Source organism: Colias philodice, chromosome 16 (genome assembly GCF_061535455.1).
Source record: "Colias philodice isolate Cphi_HAF_F1 chromosome 16, ilColPhil1 Martin Lab GWU primary, whole genome shotgun sequence".
Lineage (NCBI taxonomy): Eukaryota > Metazoa > Arthropoda > Insecta > Lepidoptera > Pieridae > Colias > Colias philodice.
This window is the reverse complement of record NC_143101.1, coordinates 3,297,838-3,316,695: the sequence shown is the minus strand read 5'-3', so window position 1 is coordinate 3,316,695 and position 18,858 is coordinate 3,297,838. Positions and strand designations below refer to the sequence as shown.

Here is an 18,858-nt window from a genome sequence, read left to right as displayed (position 1 = left end):
TTTAATTCAGGTCTTTAATTTTTTTAATAAGGTCAGAAAATAAAAAATTTCTTCAATCCTATCCTAATATAATAAATGCAAGTTTGTGAGGATGGATGTTTATGTGTATGTATATTACTCTTTCACGCAAATACTATTGAACCAATTACAATGAAATTTAGCACACATATAGAGGGTAAGGTTTTTCTTTGAACATGTGAGCAGGAAATATGTATGTAATTAGAATCCATACAATAGTAGGTACCTAAAAGATTAAAAGAATTTATGACATTCTTTTAAAAGAAATTAGAGCCAAGATGATCTGCAAAAAAGTGACTCATAAAAAAGTAATATTGAAGTCACCTGTGTGTGTATTTCAAATAATCTATAGGACTGTGTTTTCTAATTTCTCCTATAATTATTAAGGTTTTTACAAAACATACAAGTAATAAAACAACAATAAACATAGCACCAAATAATTTATTTGTACCCAATTTGATTTGTATTCAAAAAACAGGGTCCCACTGTTGTGCTCACATCAAATCATTGATTCAACTTATAACATGGGATTGCTGCGGCATAACCGGCACCTTTAGAATAACAGTCTTATTATGGGTACGTTTTGTTGCGTTCACAAAATAATCTTATTTTTTTGGCACCGGGACCTTCTAAAACATATGGAAACCAATTGCAACAAGACTGTTTCGAACGGTTTCGAGACGTCAATCGAAAAATTGGAACCGGCACGCTCTCTTTGACATTTAGCATTCTTGTTATAATGTCAATAATGACAGTTTTAAGCAATTTTAGTGAAGTTGTAAATATGGAACTTTTATAACATTATTTTGAATATTATTAAAAGAATACACATCAAATTTAAGTGAAACGTATGTAGTTGGAAATCTATTTAATAAATGAAGCTTTTAAAGAAGATAATACATTTATTATATTAAAAATGCAAAATTAACTTAGCTACATCGGGTTGTTCCAAGAAAAGGCTTCAAACCTTTTGATTTAAGAAGAATCGTGTAAATAATTTATTATTGCGAAGTGCGCAATCATCACGAGTCTCTATGAGATATGGGGGCATCATATTATGAACAATCTTAAAATACAATTATAACCTACAGATTTATCTGTGTAAGATAAAAGTAATGTAAGTACCATACCCAATGCAAATCTTAAGAGTATATTTAAAAATACGTTTGTTTATGTACACATTCTCCACTTGTTATTTCTCTATATAATAAAATGCAACCCTACTTACTTATTCTCTAAACATAAATTTTATCTAATACCTACTTAATGTAAATCTATAAAAGATTGTTTATTATTTCTTCTTGATTCAATTTATTTTATCATGTTATATTATTTATATAATAAAACACTTAAAAGTAAATCTACACTCAAATGCACTACCCATATTATACTTATGTTAGGGATCTCATTTAATTTTGAGAAATAATACCATTATTTATTTCCAGATTCTACAATCAATTCCGAGCACTAGGGATAAGATTACCCAGCGTAACCACATGGAAGCATTGATAGTATTCAAGAAGCTATAAAGTGCCAGCGCAACATATGAATATATTTTTTTCAATAGGAAGCAATATCATGCTTTAAATGTATTAGTGCAATTAAAAACATATTTTATAAATCCAAAATCTTTATTTAGTCCTTTTTATTTATTCATTGACAAAACATTTGCTCCTTTACTTCTCTTGATATCATTTATATAAAAAAAAGTGATAAAACATGGAAGTATTCGAAATTAGATTCAATTCTATTTAGCTTAAATATTTATTAAAAACAATTATGTAGATATATATAACTCAAATCCAAATTTGTAAGTAAATAGCATATTAAAAACACCCTTGATTAAAAAAAATTAAGTTTTATTTATAGTACCAGCCTTTAAAACTTAAAATGCAATTAACAAAAACTTTATATTTACATCACAATGAATAATTCCTACACTAATAGATTAATGGTATTTATATTTTTATTTTAAATTTAAATCAATTATTGTATTTGCACAATAAAGAGTAGATAAATAATTTAAAAACTTGCAGCACTTATGTATACTTTTAATTTCATTTTTATTAAACTTAAATGAAAACAATGTAGGTACTATATTAAGGTACAATTAAATTTTTACATTTTTAGATGTATGATACAAATATGAATATTTTAAGTGTAGACATGGTGGCGCCTCCCCCAACTTGAAGTTCTCACTACCACATGATCATCTCCCAAGCCGGTACTTCCTTGTTCAATGTTTGGGCAAGCCGGCAATCAACACAACTGTGAAAGATAAATTGGATTTAAACTGATTCTTTGTTGCTTTAACATTTAATAAGTACATTTAATATGTTTACTTTTATTATTAAAGGGCTTGTCATGGTGTATGTAATTTAAGATGTTTTTTTAAACAATGTCGGTATAGTTTGTTAAATAATAAATACTTTATTTGTTAATCATTTTTCAAGTATTTTAACATTTTAGTTGTTTATCTTGCAATTCTTAATATCGTATTAAAAAAAAGTTAAATGTGTAGGTGTGTAATTCCCACAGGTAATTCCTTACAAAACTGTTAATATAAGTAGCTTCTAACCAAACATAGATAGGTTTGCTTATAAATTAATATAAATATTTACTTTTGACCAGCTGCTCTAGTTTTTGTGAACTCCCAAATCATTTGCACTTAAACTTTCAGCAGAGAATTCTATCAACTTCGTCTCATCATAACTTTTACCTCGTTGGGAGTTATTCATGTACCTATCTTTGTCTTTGTAATTTCGGGGTCAGGGAGCTTCGCGCACTCTGCACAATGTTCTGCTGTAAGTTAAATAAAAATTACTTCAATTAAGTAACAATAATCAAAACAGACGAAATCATGCAAAAACCAAAACTTTATTCGTAAAAATATATCTCTGTAGTCTGTTATCATAAATCGTCCTTACTCGTACTTTATCTTACCTTGCTATTTCAATATTGCTTTTTCGCACTTTCTCATTTATCCAGAGATGAGATTCACATATTTAAGTTTATGTTTATCTGAAATTTTAGATAATAATATGAATTATTAGGACAGTGACATGACATTTTGATTTTTGACGTTTAATGTTCGATACAAATCATTACGACTTGGCCTAAAAGCCTCGTAGCCAAGCCATTAATCTTAAAAAAATAGACAAAACTTCGGAATTCATTCGCTCTTTGGACATTGTAGGCAATCGTATAGTAATCATGTTGAAAAGGCTCCCGGTACCAAAATAAAGTAAGATTATTTTGTGAACTCAACAAAACAAGGTTGTTATTATAAAAATGGCGGTGATTGAAAATTAAACGTCAAAAATCCAAATGTCATAATCACTGTCCTCGTATTATTATCTAAAATTTGGATAAATCAAATTGAAAAATTGCGAAAGATAAGTAATATGCATTAAAGAATGCATGAAAGAGGCATGAAAGAGCAATTGAAATAGCAAGGTAAGATAATATACGAGTAATAAATATATCTAAAACATTGGACGATTTATGATAACACAGATATATTTTTACGAATAAAGTATTGGTTTTTGCATGATTTCGTCTGTTTTGATTATTGTTAATTGAAGTAATTTTTATTTAACTTGCAGCAGAACATTGTGCAGAGTGCGCGAAGCTCCTTGACCCTGAAGTTACAAAGACAAAGGTACATAAATAACTCCCAACGAGTTAAAAGTTATGCTGAGACGAAGTTGATAGAATTCTCTGAAAGTATAAGTGCAAATGATTTGGGAGTTCACAAAAACTAGAGCAGCTGGTCAAAAGTAAATATTTATATTAATTTATAAGCAAACCTACTTATCTATGTTTGGTTAGAAGCTACTTATATTAAAAGTTTTCTAAGGCATTGTACCTACACATTTAATTTTTTTTTAATACAATATTAAGAATTGCAAGATAAACAACTAAAACGTTGAAATACTTGAAAAATTATTAACAAATAAGGTATTTAACAAACCATACCGACATTGTTTAAAAAACTTCTTTTTAGACGTTTACATACACCATGACAAGCCCTTTAATAATAAAAGTAAACATATTAAATGTACTTATTAAATTTTAAAGCAACAAAGAATCAGTTTAAGTCCAATTTATCTTTCACAGTTGTGTTGATTGCCGGCTTGCCCAAACATTGAACAAGGAAGTACCGGCTTGGGAGATGATCATGTGGTAGTGAGAACTTCAAGTTGGGGGAGGCGCCACCATGTCTACTCTTAAAATATTCATATTTGTATCATACATCTAAAAATGTAAAAATTTAATTGTACCTTAATATAGTACCTACATTGTTTTCATTTAAGTTTAATAAAAATGAAATTAAAAGTATACATAAGTGCTGCAAGTTTTTAAATTATTTATCTACTCTTTATTGTGCAAATACAATAATTGATTTAAATTTAAAATAAAAATATAAATACCATTAATCTATTAGTGTAGGAATTATTCATTGTGATGTAAATATAAAGTTTTTGTTAATTGCATTTTAAGTTTTAAAGGCTGGTACTATAAATAAAACTTAATTTTTTTTAATCAAGGGTGTTTTTAATATGCTATTTACTTACAAATTTGGATTTGAGTTATATATATCTACATAATTGTTTTTAATAAATATTTAAGCTAAATAGAATTGAATCTAATTTCGAATACTTCCATGTTTTATCACTTTTTTTTATATAAATGATATCAAGAGAAGTAAAAGAGCAAATGATTTGTCAATAAATAAATAAAAAGGACTAAATAAAGATTTTGGATTTATAAATGTTTTTTATTGCACTTAAACATTTAAAGTATGATATTGCTTCCTATTGAAAAAAATATATTCATGTTGCGCTGGCACTATGGCTTCTTGAATACTATCAATGCTTCCATGTGGTTACTCTGGGTAATCTTATTCCTAGTGCTCGGAATTGATTGTAGAATCTGGAAATAAATAATGGTTTTATTTCTCAAAATTAAATGAGATCCTTAACAACAGATTACATAAGTATAATATGGGTAGTGTATTTGAGTGTAGATTTACTTTTATAGTCTTATATTCTATATAGGTAAATAATAACATGATGAAATATATTGAATCATGAAGAAATAATAAACAATCTTTTATAGATTTACATTAAGTATTAGATAAAATTTATGTTTAGGGAATAAACTGTAGAGTTGCATTTTATTATACAGAGAAATAACAAGTGGAGAATGTGTACATAAACAGACGTATTTTTAAATAGATTTGCATTGGGTATGGTACTTACACAGATAAATCTGTAGGTTATATTGTATTTTCAAATTGTTCATATGATGCCCCCATATCTCATAGGGACTCGTGATGATTACGCACTTGTTTACTATTTAGGTACACGATTCTTCTTAAATCAAAAGGTTTGAAGCCTTTTCTTTAAAGTTCTATTATTATCTGATAAATGTCAAATTGTCAAATAGATCGCAGTTCGCACCGGTCCCAATAATTGAGTGAACTATTACGAGTGACGTCATCAAAATTGCTAGAAAAACAAAATCAGTTTAACGCTGCAACAAGCTTGCGTTAAGGGTGTCACGGTACGAAAAGACATAGTAATGTTATAATAAGCTTGCTATAAGAGATGCCGGTTACCCCCCTGCATGGATTAAAAGCTGCAATACATTAAATGAATATTTTGTCAAACTTAACACAAATTTTCTTATCTTAAAAATAAAGCAATTCTGATAAAGTAAACTGTAATGGTCAAGCAATGAAACTTAATTAATGACTAAGAGTAAATCTTATATGGAATGAAGATCATCATCATTGCTCATAACAAACACAATGAAACAATTTTTCTTGACAAAGCGCTATTAAACTATGCCAAAGTAATATCTTACATACAAATCTTACACATCACATGGATAATTTGTGGTTGAAATTTTCTTGAATTATTACAAGACTTTACAGAAAAAACATTTTAATTTTTATTTAATCACATTAAAACAGATCTAGAGATTTGTAAGAGGCCAATTCGTGATTTTTATTTACAAGTTACCAGCGTCATCTAAGAAAACGATTATATATATCAGTTATTATATTAAGGTGGGCATCTTTCATGATAATTATTGGTGGGAGTGTTACAATGTTCATCTTTTAGACACAGTATACATAAATTTGTAACTATCACAAGTACACAGGAACTCGAGTTCTGTCATGGCACAAACATGGACCTCCATATTTCATAATCAACATGAAATAACTATGTGGAGTTTGTTATAAGCAACCCTTAACTAATATTACATCTACATTTCATGACAGAACTGTACAATTACAACTTAAATACATTAATTAAATTAATAATTCCTTCACTTCTTTAGTGGTACTGTCTTTTTTCTTCGGAACAATAAAATATGGGGTTCTGAAACAGATAATAATATATTAAAATCATAGCATGTAGAAATTTTGTTGAAGGCAATTTATAATTTATTAGTTCAGTAGTACGCTGATTAACCAAATTGGTCCAAAGCATGTATAAAAAATTAAAATACTGTAATTTTTGTTTTGCCTTTAGAAGTTACAAATCACTGAAATTCAGATAATTCAATTAGATTTTAACTGTTGTTGTTGAAAGCAAAAGCCAAGTTTTGCTTTTTAAAGCGACGAAGCTATGTGTGACATTTTGTTTTTCTTTTTATCAGTGTATGTTCGGTTATATCTGAATTTTTGCTTATCTTGATCAACCCTGGTCCCAATTAATTCGGATAATCGGCGTTCTTCTGTACACTATAAACAATATGACTATCTATATATTAATATTATAAAGCTGAATAGTTTGTTTGCTTGAATGTGTTAACCTCAAGAGCCACAGGTCTGTTTTGAAAAATTATTTCATTGTTAGATAGTTCATTTATCGAGGAAGGATGTATATATGGGTAAAACTGCGGGGCACAGCTCTTAACTTAACAATGTAATGTAACTCTTGTATTTTTATTTTTGCCTTACGGATCTTAGTTGTCCATTAATGTACATAATAATTCAATAAAGGATATTTTATTTATTTATTTATTTAACACAGCTCAGCTGAGCTTTTCCTCATTTACTGTGATAGGTACTATTCTTTTTATATTTATTATGTTGAATGATCTGTCCTTCCTTAAGTTTATTATTATGATACAAGCAATTTATGTAAATAAGGAGAACAAGTTCTTATTGATATTGTTCTTCTCTTATATGCAAACCACTTATAAACAGTCAAACAAATTATGGTTTCTGGCTCGTTGAGTTGTTCCTTTTTATTTGTAATGCAATAAATTTACAAATTTTAAATATGAAATATGATGTATTTATTAGATTAGTTACTAGCTGTGCTCTGCGGTTTTACCCGCAGTGCTCCGCTCCTGTTGGTCTTAGCGATATAATATATAGCCTTCCTTGATGAATGGGCTATCTAACACCAAAATAATTTTATAAATCGGACCAGTAGTTCCGAAGATTAGCGCGTTCAAACAAACTCTTCAGCTTTATAATATTAAGTATAGATTGTTTTATATTTATTTTCTTATAAAATTAATGTGTATACCAAGAATACATAATTTTATTACATGCAATGTTGAGAACAAACAGACAGAGGAACAAACAAGTTAGTTCAATGCTGAATTGGTTATAATAACTTTTAATTCAAATGTTAAAAACTATAAATAATTCTCAAGTTAAAAAAATAGTACAGTTCAACAAACCTGGTTGATGCGTCATGTAGTGTACCCATCCTTGACTCTGTTGTACACCAATGCTACGCCACTCTTGTTCAGACATCAAATGGTTTTTTGGTACAAGTTTCACCATTTCTTTGGGTAATACTACATGCCTATAAGTAAACAAAGTATCTTCATAGGTATACTAGTTACAACTAGACTTTACAAAGTAATAGAAACAACATTAAAAATTTAACCATTACGAAACCAAAATCTTCCTGCTATAAGAAAAAAAGTATCATATTTGTTGGGACAAATTTCAATTTCATATTAATACCTGTATTCATGTTCCTCGTCGTAATATTTATCTGAATAATAGATATCTCGTGACATATTGACAATTTGTTTTAAGCCGGTATTGGTTTGTTTTGAGTTACAAATCAAAACTTTTCACAGATTTAAGTAAAAGCGCAATAACTTTTTCAATTTCCAATTTAGTTTTGATGATTTAATTCACTTTATCTTCAATAATCTCTGAAGAACGCACAAAGAAAACTTCGAGAGCGCACGAGCAACAAAAGATACGTTATGAATTTCGAAATTCGAATAAACTTTAACGTCAGTAATGCCAACTGCCAACTTGTTTTGGTGATGTTTACTAAATATGTTTACCGATTTTAACGGTTTTTGAATTTATTTGAATTGAAGTTTTATTATGTTTTTATTATATATTTTGTAGGAAACGCTGCTTTTAATTTTGAATTGTAATAGATTAAAATGAAACAACGGGTATAGTATTTAATTTTTTCTATTATAATTATTGACAGTTATTTTATAATCACAAGCTTGATCACAAGCATATGAAGCCGGGTATCCACTTAGTTTCGCCGTGGATTGCGAACAATGTGTGCTCCACGAACGTGAACGTGTATAGTGTACACACTTAGGCTGCAACATCAGTGCTCCTGTCGGAGCGCTAAATTCCGCGCTCCGGTCTCCAGTAGACACACGACAGACGGTCGGTGCTAACATGCCGCCTCCAGAATTAGTAGGAAGTGCAGCTTATATTTTGATACATTATATTGTGATGGAATACAAACAACCTCCTCAATTTTGGCAAGGTAATATGAATAAGGGAAGAAGAAATAATGAAATAATGCATATATTCATCATTTCATCGGACCACTCCATGTTCGCGAACTTAACAAACTCACGCTCGCGTCCACGAACAAACTGTGCTCCCCTTTGAGTTCGCGCAAAAAACCGCTTCCGGAGCGCTCCGCCGTGCTCCGATCGTGCTCCAGTCGCGCTCCGCGATCACGACGTATCCATTATGTTTGGTTTGCGGAGCGGGCGCGTTCGCAAACCACGGCGAACCTAAGTGGATACCCGGCTTTACAGGTAAATTAGCTTGGAGAAATTTTTGCGTTTGCGACTGTATGGTCAGCAAATAAAATAAAACAACATTTTATTTTTAGTTTTTATTTTATATATATAAGGGATTTTAAATTAAAGTTATTAAACTATATGTGTTTCTCCTCTGAAAAAGATGAGACTTTATTTTAATATTTGCACATTTAACATACATATAACTTTTACATTAACAATGTTACTAAAATGAAAAATTTACTAACCTGAAAAAGAAACGACATTTAAAGTTTAATTCTTTAGTTTGAGAAGTCAAAGGCTTGCCTCGACCATGTTTTAACACTGGAGCCATTTTGAATTAACAATATAAAGTTACAACACTTACACACAAATTAAACACTAGTTATGGCCCTGCCTTCATACAAAACTGCTGAATACGCCGTTCGCACGGGAATAGAATGTGGATGCGATTTCCCTTAGTTAGCATCCAAGCTTACGTCTTTATAATTATTAAACTGTATAAATTCATTCTTTAACTCCGGTCTGCATCGTGCAGACATGGGTGTCAAAGTCTCATTTTAGCTATTAAATGTAGTTTTTAAGTACATCTGAGTTTTCATTTGGGGCCTCCGGCTGTGGGACATGTAATTCACTTCAACAAATATTATAACAATAATAACAAATAATAACAACAATCAACAAATACAAAATTTATCAATTAAACTACGTACATAATATGTAATTATAATTTTTGAATGAAATGTGTGCTTTATGTTCTAACGGTACCAAACGACTGCATGTGGCACCTGCGGACAGCGTAAACTGGTTTATTCTGGTTTTGTGCGTGTTTCCACTTTCCACTATCAAGTGACGATTTATTTATTTGTTTTGTTTCGTAATTATTATGGTCAAATATTAATTATGAAACAAATTATTATGGACACGATATTTTATTGTTTCACAATTCACGGTAGTCGCCTTGTCGTTTGCTCAAGGACGAAAAATTGAATGATATATTTTTTTTTATAAAGTCAAAACCATTTTCTTTCAAATAAAAACTTGTTTTTATTGAAAACAAGAGTGTTGCTAGGAATAAGTATAAAGTGAGTATAAAATTAAATAGTAATGTTAGGATATCGAAACATTTTTGTATAGGCCAGAACGATATAGTGGAAACGCGCTCTAAGGTCTGAGTAATATACACACCACTACATAGTATGCAAAAATTTCTCCAAGCTAATTTACCTGTATATTCGTCCATGATCACAAGTCACAACATGAATCGAATTTTTACAGGTTTTAAGCCTGTGTTTTAAGCGCACCAAAAATATTGTTAAATTAAAGAAATTAGATAATTTAGAACATGAATAAGAATCATCGATATCTTTGTTTAGAACATTTATCTATCTCTTCGCAATCAAATCAAATTTCAGAATTTAATTTCGAGGTCACGACGATATTTTTTCTAAGCTTATAATTTTCATTTCTCAATAACATGTCTAGCGACAATCGGTTCTTTTAATAATAATAAATATTTAAGGAATTTCGGAAACCAGATGGCCGATAAACACTCATAAATTTTAAATATATTTATAAACATAGTTAACACCCAGACCCAGAGCAATCATCAATATACATCACACAAATATTTGCCCTGCGTGGGAATCGAACCCACGACCACTGGCTTGGTTGGTAGTGACCCATTTTTTCGCTCAACCAAGTGAGCAGACAGCAGGGTCACTTGGTAGTTGGTTGGTAGTGACCAAACCAACCGCACACCAACCGGTCATGTTTTGGAGATAGGCAATTTTTATGAATGAAAAGATACAAATTAAAATTATATAAACTTTATTTAAACATTTTATGAACGTAAAATATTATATATATTTTATCCTATGTTTCTTTGCTGATATTTTTGGATATCACTTTCGAATCTTGAATGGTATCGACGCCGTTGTGTGCGAGTCTTATATGTCGTTTTAAATTCGAAGCTCTACTAAGTTTTAAGCCACAAACGGAGCATACAAGTCGCTTCTCACTAGAATGTGTTAAGATATGTTGTTTCATATGATGGCGGGTGATAAATGCTCTGCCGCATGTATCACATTCGAAGTTCTTTTGACCTGTATGTCTGCTGAAAAAATAAGATTAAAAATTACATTGCTTGTAGGTAAAATGCTGCTATGTTTCTTCTCTAGCTTTCGAATCGATTTTAGCTTTTGATATAAATAATTTCTATCTTCATATTATCTTGTCAATGTTGCTTTATAGTGTCTATCTATCCATATATTGTATGCTTTACAAGTATGCAACGGGTTTTCATGTTTTTTTTTTTTAATAAATTATAGAGTAGTTTTCATGAAAGATCTGAGTGTATAATTTGTTTAGTTCAAAACGTTATTCATAGTAAAATAAATTTACCGAACATGGTACTGAAGATGTCCAATAGTTCTGAATTGCCTCGGACACAGTTTACATGAATATGGCAGTTGACCGGTGTGTTTTCGTTTGTGAGCTATGAATCCAGATGATTGTGCAAATACATCACCACAGATTGTACATCGAAATGGTTTTTCACCCTGAAATAGTTTTTTTTTTTTATTATAAAGGTCATAGATTAAAGAAAATAGATTTATTTATTTATTTATAATAAATAACTTATAAGAACACTTATATACTAGTTCTAGTGAAAGTAGCCGTTATTTCTATTAAAAGTAGACATGAATCAAATTTTTATATTGTTAAATGGAAAATAACAATTTATTTATACAAATAATTAATATTTAAGTTTTATTTTACCGTATGAATCCTCATATGCACATTGCGAGTCTGTGCAAGCGAGAACTTCTTTCCGCAATGAGTGCATGGAAATGCCCGCTCTCCTGTATGTGTAACCAAATGTGTTTTAAGGCGGTACCTAAAAGAATAGATTAAACACAACACTACAAAAAATTAGAATTTACTAATTTTTATATTATAACTAGCGGTCCGCCCCGGCTTTGCCCGTGGTACCTACATGTTTAATCCTATCTCTCAAGTTGGATCGAACTGCACATGGTGTGCGAATTTTATTATAATTGGTTAAGTGGTTTAGGAGTCCATTGAGGACAAACATTGTGACAAGAGATTTATATATATTAAAGGCTTTGTCAGATAGGACGCGTATTTTAGCGCTGCGTAGTAGCGCTGCAGCGTCCTGTTTTAACGTCGCGCGAGGCTTCGTCAAACAGAACGCTTTAGCGCGCGTTAGGACACAGCAATTGATATTATTAAAGCTGCATGTTGTTTACATAATTATTACTTACGAACAAAACAAGGTACAGCGATATTAACTCCGGAGTCGGAAGAATTTTTTACTTACCAGTTTCATTAATTTCTTCTCCGATTTGTGCCCACAATTTTGCCTTTATTGATATATCTTTATAGTTTATATGAACTATCCTTCGTATTATATAAGCATGGATATTTTCTAAGCAATTCTATCAAATTTTCGGTCAATATGCAGTATTTTATTATTATTTTACGCCTATTAACTCCGACGCTAAAATAAAATTTGTAAAAAAATACAACACCCGACGTTAAAGCGTCCTAACGCCGCGACAGAGCGTTGCGTTCTGCTAGCGCCGGCGCTCTGTTTGACGGTATTCTACGATGGTAGTAGAACACATCTTAGCGTCATATCGCGGCGTCAACTTAACGCTCTGACGCGCGCTAAGTACGCGTCCTGTCTGACAAAGCCTTAAGATGCTAGTAAACATGATACTTGGAGCCTTTGTTGTAGTATCTTCAATACATCTTAATGCAAATGCGTCTGTGAACTGAAGGTTAACCCTGGTAGCTACCTACGCTAGTGCGACCTCCCCTGATGGGGACCATGAACCTCAGCTTGGGCTGTTGTTTGAATAAGCAAGTAGCCAAGGCACAGGGTATTAAGGTAGGTGTTCCCTGACAAGTACAATATGGGGTCTTCAAGCAAAGAGTGAACCGGTACCTACTAGGGAAGCGCGTACCATCTTAGACCGCACCTTAGCTTTCCATCAGGCGAGATTGTGGTCAAGCGCTTCCCTATATCTCAAATTAAAAAAAAAAAGGTCTATACATATATTATGCTGCCCAAGTCTAGATATTTGTTATTCTTTGCATTTATAAATTTAGGAGTGTATTCAGCAGAGCGCAACAAGAAAATATTACCTAGAGGACATAACTTTTCCACAAGTAGAACACTGTTGTTTCTTTGATTTTGTAGCTTGAGTGTTATTTATTTCATCATTTGTTACAATCTCAGCTTGAGTGTTATTTATTTCATCATTTGTTACAATCTCACATTTTGGGTCTACGTTTTCTTCTTTTATGTCTATATCAATGTATAATTCATCATCACTCTCAACTTTCACTTTTTTAAGTTTAATATCTGATTGTTGGCATAATTCAATAAATTCTATGCAATCATTTAATTTTTTAATACAAGTGTTGCAAATTGATTTTGGATAGCCATCATCCGGATGTATCTGTAACAAAATGAAGCTTTTTATAGAAGTTAGTTACATGTTAATGTATATATTTTGATTTATTTAAATAAAGTGTTAATTCATTTTAAAATTGAATCAAGGATAATATTTTAAGGAGAAGGTACCATTTGCAACATTGCTGTTTATTATAATGGGAAATGTACACAGTTAACAATGGTTCTATTAAATTATTAGACACTCACTTCAATTTTTGTTAACGTCGCAACTTTATCACCTATTATCACGGTATCATTTTCAAGTGTTTCGAATAAACTTCTGAATCCATTATTTCCATGAATATCTTGTAAACATAACCTACATCTACTTAAATCCATTAAATTAAATAACTTAAATACGTATTAATAACAATTATAATTAATTTAAATAACATTTAATGTTATTTTAATTAATTAAATTTTAATAAACGCCTAACTAATATTTGTTTTTATTTTGTTTAGTTACCAGCATCAGTGGGTCGACACTTAGAACATCGTTTTGGTTAGGCTTACATTTGCAAGCAATTTTAAACTTCATTCCATTGACATAGAGTTTAAATTAATTTGTACTTTTTCAAGAGCCTATGTTAAGTTTAGCTTGCCAACATTTAGAAAAAACAAAAATATTTCTAATGTTGGCCTCTCCGATGTAATCGTATAATATTAGATTTAATATTTTAGTTTTAGTTATTTATTATTATTTCTTCTTTTTTTTTAAACCTTATTTTTGTACATTTTAATTTTAAGCTAGTACATTAATAAATTATTTCTTTCTTTCTTCGATTTCTTGTCAATGGTTAAGACTTAAGCATAGACAACGTCTTGATGATTTGAATTCAAAATGGCGTTTTATTATATTGTTTGTTTTGGTGGATAGAGTTAAAATTTGTTCTTCATCGTAGATTATGTTATTTACTCAGTTAATACTTAATGTACAGTACAATGAATTATCCCAAATACATTGAACTAAGCCTGCTCTTCAAATTTGTAATATTTATGCCAAAAGTGAAAAAAGAAGAGTGTTTTGTGTAAACAATGTAATCTTGTGTGTAAATAATAATTGTAATTTGTGACTAAATATTTGCAATTTGTACCCAATGACTGTTCTATATGGAAGATAAAACATAATAATTACATAACAATGTATTCTCTAACACATGTTCTAGCTGTAGAATCAATTGGAGAGGAGATATTGTTATAACAAAGAAAACAACGGCTTCAATATTGGTATCGAAATTTATAACGAGAAATCCCGCAAAATATTTCAAGGAAAAGTATAAAATGCGAATCTAGTTGTATTCACATACTAATCAAGTCGAATTAAGTACTAAATGCCTAAATAAAGATATTCAGTAAAATTCAAATGGAATTATCCATTTTTGCTGTTAATTGTGTTTTTATAGGTATTATATAAAAATGTTATATAATTAATATTATATTATAATAAACTTATTGATCTACATTGTTGATGTTTTATTTTTAATTTCCTCTAAATTTGATTAGGGATGAGAATTAGTAGGGTTGTACCGAGCATCAAAAATTTTATCGATATCGATAAAAAGTTTTATCGATATTAGCACTCATAAATAGGCATCACTAGCAACATCAACTTTTAAATGTTGGCAGCAATGTGTGTCATTTTTGACGTGAACTTCTCATAGGTTGGTATAAAAGATTTCCCATAGCGAATACATGCATATGTGTGCGTGAGCTCGAAATCGAAGTACTGAGTGCCGTCTCTTACCTATATTACTTGCTCTGTGACCAGCATTGCCAACTGACACTTGACACTTATGACTTATTTTTTTTATTTAAATTTATATATTTTTTTAATAATTTATTCATAACCATGGATACAAGTCCTTCAGTCGCAATTTTTAAAGTAATAGGGCGTATTTAGAAAGAAAGCTTGAAACTTATAAGCGCTTATAAGCGCTTATCGGCGCTTGTCAGCGCTGGTAACCCGCGCAGGAAAATATATTAACTCGCGCCGATAAGCGCTGATCAGCGCCGACAAGTTCCGACAAGCTTCAACAAGCGCTGGTCATAGCTGGGCGCTGCCATATAAAATTTGTTTTGGTCTGCTTCAACGTGGCTTCAACCTGCTTCCTTTGTGTAGAACGAACCAGCGTTGACAAGCGCCGATAAGCGCTTATAAGTTTCAAGCTTTCTTTCTGAATACTCCCTTAGACATTTCAATATAATAATCTCTATCATTAAATTTATAAATGACCATGGTGTTGACATTAGTATAAAATTCGATATTTGTTAATGGCAATCAAACTAATAAATTAGTGCTGAAACCTGAAACAATACATTTTATTGACATAACTGCTATTATAAAATAAACTTTCTTAATTAACATAAATTTTTATGCTTTTTATGTACTACATGCTTACTAAACTTGGCTGATTGATCAAGTGTTGTTGCATTTGCTGTAAAATAACACAGCGAGTATACAATGATTCCTTAAAAGTTTATCGCATCTTTTTATTTTGCTCCACATACAAATAACTTGAACGATTTTTTATGTACCTACGATAAAAAAGAAATGATAATAACCTTATAATGCTAGGCGTCCATTACAGGCGGATCGGGCCGGGCCGCATCGCAACGGGCCGTCTCTAATGGACGCGCTGTTTGCTCCTGCGTCCACCTGTACGGGGCGCGGCGGACCGCCTAGGCGGATTTTATCTAACAGACGCTCGCCGCTCACATCCGCCTGCCTGCGTCCACTAGACGGGTCGGGGCGGGCCGGGCCGCAGCGCACCGCCGGCAGAAATCCGCCTGCGAAGCGATATCCGCCAATGCGTTGCGGCCCGCCCCGGCCCGATCCGTCGCTAATGGACGATGTTTCATACAAAACATAGGCCGGCGTATTTTTGCGTTGCGATGCGGCCCGGCCCGATCCGCCTAGTGGACGCCAGCCATAACATTAATTTAGTTTTTCCGCGTAACGACTTTGTAATAGATACGACTACAATGATAAATTGCATCGGATGTCACAATTGTTTGTATTTGAGGTCGATTTTATGTGTTGTATTAATTAATCCAGGACGATCCTGTTGCATTCTAGTTAGTATTTAGAACAAGGCTGTCACCTAATACACATCTGCTTGTTAGGCGGATATGATAGATGTATTTTGTATTTTCATCTTGTACTACTGGTCCGCCCCGGTTTCACCCGTGGTCCATTTTGTCCCACATAACAACTATCCTCGTACTTCAAGGAATATTATTAAAAAAAAGAATTAACGAAATCGGTACAGCAATCAGCCGGTTCTCGAGTTATGCGTTTAACAGCATAGGTATTTGGCGATTTATTTTTATTATATTATTTCAAATAATTATCTTTTCTTTAATGTATACAGGTATAGATGCGTTGTAATAAGCGTTGTAACAAGAGTCTTTCCGTCCCTCATCTATATTGGACTCTTACCATTTAAGTACCTATTTACAGTGCGACACAAAAGAGATGAAAATAAATGAGGGCGCCACCGTCGCTCATATAGCAACACTGATACTGCGACGCAAGCGATCTTGATACTATAGAATAAAAATCCAAAAATCTATATAATATAATCTAAAATAAATACCGCGATTTAAACCGTTATAATTGTTTCATTGTAGCAATAGTGTAAATTTAAGACAAAAATACATTAGTATTTTAATTGACCTACCTAGGTCAAATTTTACTTAAATGTATTTGGAATTAGTTATTTTATAAAAATCGGTCAAGTGTTTAGACTGCAGAGGCGCACATAGAATCAAACATACAAACAAACAAGCATACATGCAGCTCAAACACATTACCCTCTTTCTTGGTCCGTCGGGTAGAAAAAAACAAGGCGATTTGAAAACCACATATTTTTATTTTTTTTTGTAGATAAATTTTGTACATTAATATAATTCATCAAAATCTAAATATTCTACTCCTTCAAAGGACTGATCATCACTCTGTTTCGAAGTACTGGCAAGAGGGTACGGGGCATCTTCAGTATCTGTAAATATGATACAGTAAATATGATTTTTTTTCTTATGGTTTGATTGATTAATAGATAGATAGCTGTATGAAAACAGTTATCACTATACTATGTAGTAAAATCTAAACTAGGTACTTTATTTGAGACGGGTTGGATTGGATATAACTTCTTGACTCAAATTGTGCTGGTCGCACTATAAAAACTAGTTTTTGTTTACATACAAATAACCTCAAATTAAATTGCGAAAACGTAATAATCGCCATACATACATACATTAAACACTCGTCACTAATGGAATATTCTATTTTACGTAGTACTGAGCAAAAATAAATGGAATCTCACCGGTATATTCTGCTGTACGTTTGTAAACGTTTTCCAAATCAGTCAATAAATTTCCAGCTTGAAATTCGGACAAACACCGAATAAAAACTTTATACACCACATCACGGACACCGCTACGTTTAACCTTTTTCATGATGTCTCCTTTTTTATTTAAATTTCTTGTTCTAAATAACAATTTTATCTCAATAATTCTCCACTTCACGAAAAAAACAACAAATTTTTATTCAACTTGACAGCTACATTGCCAATTCAGGGTTGCCAGGTAATGAAAAACGAATTAGTTCCAAAATAATTAATTTCATCTCTTTTATGTCGTACTATAATATTAATTCCTATAAATACAGATTTGAGATATTATTAAAATCTACTAAGTTTTGCTAGAGCTACACTTTCTAGTGTAATTAATACCTTTGTAATACTTTAGAACTGGCCATTTCCGGACGGACATCACGAAAATAAAAAGTTTAAATTACGAAGAAAAAATATTCTCCCGCCAATAATTAAAAATCTAAAATTGAGCCATTGAGTTATAGGTACCTACGTATAATAATAGCTAGATATACGTAGTAATAATAGCTCAATGAATTGAGCGCAATAATTTATAATATGATAATTTTATGTACTGTTCCGTGATTATGTATATGTATGGTTTTTTCGTGAAATAATCTAATCTCAGTAAAAAAATCTCTAGTCAAAGTCATAAATGTAGTAACTGTGTGTATAAAAAGGACTTCAAGATTATACCTAATGTAAGTGGTGACGATATTTTTGTAGTTATTAAGATCTATTTTATAAATAAACTTTAAATGATTTTGTGAACGCAAGATGTTTTAAACTATGTAATATTTACACCGCCGTGTTTGTAAAATGTAATTCAATACGATGTGTAAGTATATTGTGGAATTCGAGCAAACTGCGGCCGAGTTTAAATATTTTATTCTAAGATTTTAATATACTTAATCCATAATATACTTACCT

The 18,858-nt window shown here is 31.2% G+C and overlaps 2 protein-coding genes and 4 long non-coding RNA genes across 7 annotated transcripts in view; 2 read left to right on the top strand and 4 right to left on the bottom strand.

The window, feature by feature from the left end:
- Window positions 1-1,441: 1,441 nt before the first annotated feature.
- On the bottom strand, window positions 1,442-3,092 carry LOC149481534 (uncharacterized). The gene is made up of 3 exons (XR_016316868.1): window positions 2,962-3,092; window positions 2,640-2,820; window positions 1,442-2,286 (listed from the first exon to the last, which is right to left on the bottom strand). It is a non-coding gene; the product is annotated as an uncharacterized LOC149481534 (long non-coding RNA).
- Window positions 2,022-18,858, top strand: part of LOC149481526 (uncharacterized) — a 125,491-nt gene continuing 108,654 nt past the window's right edge. The window contains exon 1 of the long non-coding RNA XR_016316867.1: window positions 2,022-2,122. This is a non-coding gene — a long non-coding RNA (uncharacterized LOC149481526). The remainder of the gene's footprint in view (window positions 2,123-18,858) is intronic.
- On the top strand, window positions 3,334-4,245 carry LOC149481533 (uncharacterized). Its single transcript, XR_016316866.1, has 3 exons — window positions 3,334-3,474; window positions 3,624-3,797; window positions 4,138-4,245. It is a non-coding gene; the product is annotated as an uncharacterized LOC149481533 (long non-coding RNA).
- Window positions 5,652-8,292, bottom strand: Cks30A (Cyclin-dependent kinase subunit 30A). The gene is made up of 3 exons (XM_089705366.1): window positions 8,021-8,292; window positions 7,729-7,856; window positions 5,652-6,410 (listed from the first exon to the last, which is right to left on the bottom strand). Exons 1-3 carry the CDS (start codon window positions 8,074-8,076, stop codon window positions 6,358-6,360), a joined length of 237 nt encoding a protein of 78 aa, XP_089561492.1. The 5' UTR covers window positions 8,077-8,292; the 3' UTR covers window positions 5,652-6,357.
- Window positions 10,889-14,017, bottom strand: LOC149481531 (uncharacterized). Of its 2 annotated transcripts, none has more exons than XM_089704748.1 (5): window positions 13,763-14,017; window positions 13,243-13,559; window positions 11,851-11,968; window positions 11,473-11,630; window positions 10,889-11,185 (listed from the first exon to the last, which is right to left on the bottom strand). In XM_089704748.1, exons 1-5 carry the CDS (start codon window positions 13,892-13,894, stop codon window positions 10,945-10,947), a joined length of 966 nt encoding a protein of 321 aa, XP_089560874.1. In that variant the 5' UTR covers window positions 13,895-14,017; the 3' UTR covers window positions 10,889-10,944. The 2 variants fall into 2 exon arrangements, with proteins under 2 accessions (XP_089560874.1, XP_089560875.1); XM_089704749.1 differs by having other exon boundaries at window positions 10,889-11,182.
- On the bottom strand, window positions 17,408-18,203 carry LOC149481530 (uncharacterized). Its single transcript, XR_016316833.1, has 2 exons — window positions 17,881-18,203; window positions 17,408-17,556 (listed from the first exon to the last, which is right to left on the bottom strand). It is a non-coding gene; the product is annotated as an uncharacterized LOC149481530 (long non-coding RNA).

What these genes read in the sequence shown, in the direction of transcription:
- LOC149481531 (XM_089704748.1), bottom strand. Translation starts at nt 13,894, where the DNA reads ATGGATTTAAGTAGATGTAGGTTATGTTTACAAGATATTCATGGAAAT. An exon ending in TGCATATGAGGATTCATACG is followed by an intron (nt 11,631 to 11,850) that starts GTAAAATAAAAC and finishes AAACTATTTCAG; the next exon opens with GGTGAAAAACCATTTCGATG. An exon ending in CATCTTCAGTACCATGTTCG is followed by an intron (nt 11,186 to 11,472) that starts GTAAATTTATTT and finishes TTATTTTTTCAG; the next exon opens with CAGACATACAGGTCAAAAGA.
- Cks30A (XM_089705366.1), bottom strand. Translation starts at nt 8,076, where the DNA reads ATGTCACGAGATATCTATTATTCAGATAAATATTACGACGAGGAACAT. An exon ending in GACGAGGAACATGAATACAG is followed by an intron (nt 7,857 to 8,020) that starts GTATTAATATGA and finishes GTTTACTTATAG; the next exon opens with GCATGTAGTATTACCCAAAG. An exon ending in CTACATGACGCATCAACCAG is followed by an intron (nt 6,411 to 7,728) that starts GTTTGTTGAACT and finishes TATCTGTTTCAG; the next exon opens with AACCCCATATTTTATTGTTC.